A 3,628-nucleotide genomic window follows, 5' to 3' on the forward strand; every position below is an offset into this window, starting at 1 on the left:
AATATCACATCGTGATTTGATAAACTAAGAAGAAAATTATTCATTTAAAGCACAATAAAAACGACAAACACATAATAGATACAATAATATCACATCGTGATTTGTTAAACTAAGAAGAAAATGATTCATTTAAAACACAATAAAAACGACAAACACAAAATAGATAAAATAATAAGCCTTCAGTTCATCTAATTTATAATTAATCATACAAAACACGACAAACAAGAAAGACACAATAAACAAGGAAAAAATTTGGTAATATTGTGTCACTTTCGCATCAAATTATAAACATGAGCACCGACACGACAAGATGTGAGTTTGTTTTATACTTAACATAAACATGGATTTGAAATTTAATTTTGTCCAAATTTTATTTCATGTTGTATATTTTTGCCTTGAATTATTACCCTTACCGAAAAGCCCTTTATTGATACTTGCTGCTCCTTTGTTACTTGATTTTCCTATATATGTCGATGGATACTCTTTAAAGGTTAAGGAAAAATATGGATACTGTTTCTGGTATGACCTTTTTGGTGGAATCAAGAATACTCTTTGTTTTATCACCGAACACACATTGCTGAAATATAGATAATATGATACGTATTTCAACGAAACACCGGAATCGAAGTCCAAGATAAGAAAAAACTCAAGTCTTCCAAAAGATAGCTCTACCCTCCTACAGAAAATATTAATCGCCTCATTATGATTAATCGTTCATTTGGAGGCTTCTTATATAACATCATAATATCCATTAGTAAACTGTCACCAACAGCGTAACATCTCAAAGTTTTGTGAAATATTTCAAGTCATATCTAACCTATCCTCACTCAAGAGATGTCAAAACATCAATGATCTATATTGCAGTTTATGGAAGTTAGCCCAAATATTGTTTAGCCCAACAAACCCTTGGGTGTTGCATATTGAAAGACCATTTATTTTATAACATGGTTGTTGTAGGAAAATAAATTATTAACTATTCATCTATATTCCTCTATAAAGAAAAGATGAATTTTCGGAAACTAAATGTTGGTCAATTTAATTAAAAAAAGATGAATTGTAAGGATTAATGAATAAGTGGAAACAAATAATGTTTTATGTCTTTTTGAGTAATTTCGGGTATTTAACAGAAAAGGAAAGAAAATGGAGAAAATAAAAAATTCTTAATCCTAAGGTCATCTTCAATGGTAGTTTAATGTGGAGTTGAATGGGGAGTTTAATCCCATTAAACTTAAAATCCCCATTGTGGGTTAATGACATGACACTTAATAAAATGGTGAGTTCAATCCCCAATGAACTACACACTGTCTCTCCTCTCACACATATATAAGTGTTGTGGTAATCCATTAAATTGTATTGAGTTTAATAGAATGTAGAGTATAATAGGTAAAATTGTATTGTAAGTGGAATGTACGTGTGACAATCTATTAAACTCATTTGAGTTCAATGCATCGAAGATGACCTAGCAACAATCATTTGAATAGTTGCTGATAAATCCTACTTAATATTGTCCAATCATTAACAGTAGAAATTTAAATTAAAGTTTTGTATATGAACTCAATCAGAATAACCAGATCTCGATTCGGATTCAGATTCTTCACTACAAATCGGCACTCTCTTCTGCCTCGAAGTTCCATCAACTTCTTTAACAAAAGCCTTGAGATTCATAAAAGACGACCCACTTTCCTTCATAGCATCTCTGGCCAAATCTTTCCACTTCTTAGCATTCTTTCTCATTGCGAATCCTTCATCATCCCCTCCCATCACCATTTCAATACACCTTCTCATCTCCTCCCCTTCAACCACTCCTTCTCCGGTAGCCGCCACCCTCACCCCCGTTCCCCACACATCTTCTAACAGCTTCGCATTTGTCGACTGATCTGTCCAGTGAGGAAACGCCACCACCGGAACCCCACAAGCTATACTCTCCAGCGTCGAATTCCACCCACAATGCGTCACAAAGCAACCTAAAGATGGATGAGATAACACCTCTACTTGACTACACCATGGAACTATCAAACCTAATTCTTCCAGTTCCTTCATACAACTTACTTCGTCTTCCTCTTCTTCATCTTCTTTCGTCCAGTTCATGTCGCCGCTTTTATCTCTGATCACCCACAAAAACGGACGTCGGATCTTCAACAAAGCTTGTGCCATTTCTTCCTTCTGTTTCTTCGACAGTGTTATCAAGGTGCCAAAAGAAATGTACACGATGGATCCCTGAGGCTTTGTGTTCATCCATTCGATGTAGTCTTTTGACTTTTCAAACAAGTCTCCGCCGAAGGATGTGTCTGATGGATCGTTTCCATCCAAGAAAGCTGACGGAATCAACGGCCCTACTGCGACCATGTTTAGCTTCTCATCGATATCTTTCAAAGCATCTTCTTCCAAAGCATCGAAGGTGTTCATTAGTATTTTAGGCCTGTCTTCTGAATCCAAGATATCTAGCTGTTCTTTGAACAAAGGAAGTGCGAAGTTGTAAGTGTTCGAAGGTAGACAAAAGGAGGGAAGGTCGCGACTTTTGAGAGATGGCAACCCTGGTAATTCGATGGACCATGATGGGTCTTTTGACTCTTCACCAATTAATTTATCGTACCCATTGAAGTAATAATAGTAGATACGAAATACAGATGCTGGTTGAATCCAAAGAAGAGCTGATGGCAAGTTTTGGTCACGCGCCACCTCCTCAGCCCAAGGGAGAAGGATGGTGTAAACCAAACAAGTGATCGGAGTGCCAGCTTTGTCGCAAGAAAGAATGGTTTCTTTCAAGCTTTGTTTTCCTCGGTTTCTCAACTGTGTCAGGTAAAATGAGGCGTCACTGTCCTTGTAGTTGTAGCCATCGTCGAAGCCGTCGGAAAAGGGAGCGAAGCTCAAACTGTCTGGAATCCGGCCAGCTTTGCTCATGCGACGATAGGCGGAGAGGCAGGTGGTGAAGGTGACCTTGACACCTAATCGGAGGAGTCGTTTAGCGAACTGGAGAGCTGGATTGATGTGACCTTGGGTTGGATAAGTTACTAGGAGGAAGTGAGGTTGAGATTGAACCATGACTTTTGTCGTTTTACAACGAGGGAGATTATTGGAATGAAGCTTTAGTGAGGTTATGAGTGTGTTTAAATGGTGACAACTTCGATGGATTTATATGCTGATGGTGTGGAGTCTTGGGGGAGAAACAATGACGTTTGTGGTGACGAAGAAGAGAAAGCTATAATGCGAGGATTGGTGGTGGAGGTTGTGTTTTATGTTTTCAGTTGGTTGATGTCAGTTTCTTGGAGTTTGCAGTGATTACCCGAAGCTTCGTATGAAACGTCAAATACTTTAAAATTTAAGTAAAAGAGACAAATAATTTCAAATCAATCAAAACAACCACCACTCGCCATAGATTTTGTTCATGGTACCACTTTTGATTTAGTTCATGGCAGCACTTTTGTCACATTCTAGTACATTTTGTGGTAGTACATCTCTTTAAAACTTTATCATTTAGAGAGAACATTGTTTGTCATTTTTGTCATGTTTTTTCTTATTAAAATTAAACTATATTAAAAATAATCAATTTAAACAAATTGGATTTATAAAAACTAAAACTTGATTAACGAAAATTACAAGACATTTAAAAATATGAAAGATATGAATT

The 3,628-nt window shown here is 36.6% G+C and overlaps 1 protein-coding gene across 1 annotated transcript; it reads right to left on the reverse strand.

The window, feature by feature from the left end:
* Nucleotides 1-1,412: 1,412 nt before the first annotated feature.
* LOC145031274 (UDP-glycosyltransferase 75C1-like) lies at nt 1,413-3,300 on the reverse strand. The gene has a single exon (XM_078979799.1). It carries the CDS (start codon nt 3,040-3,042, stop codon nt 1,555-1,557), a length of 1,488 nt encoding a protein of 495 aa, XP_078835925.1. The 5' UTR covers nt 3,043-3,300; the 3' UTR covers nt 1,413-1,554.
* Between the last annotated feature and the right edge of the window lie 328 nt (nt 3,301-3,628).

Source organism: Lactuca saligna, chromosome 2, assembly GCF_052625555.1.
Source record: "Lactuca saligna cultivar CGN05327 chromosome 2, ASM5262555v1, whole genome shotgun sequence".
Classification (NCBI taxonomy): Eukaryota; Viridiplantae; Streptophyta; class Magnoliopsida; order Asterales; family Asteraceae; genus Lactuca; species Lactuca saligna.

Excerpts from the sequence above, each read along its gene's own strand:
- LOC145031274 (XM_078979799.1), bottom strand. The coding sequence starts at position 3,042 with ATGGTTCAATCTCAACCTCACTTCCTCCTAGTAACTTATCCAACCCAA.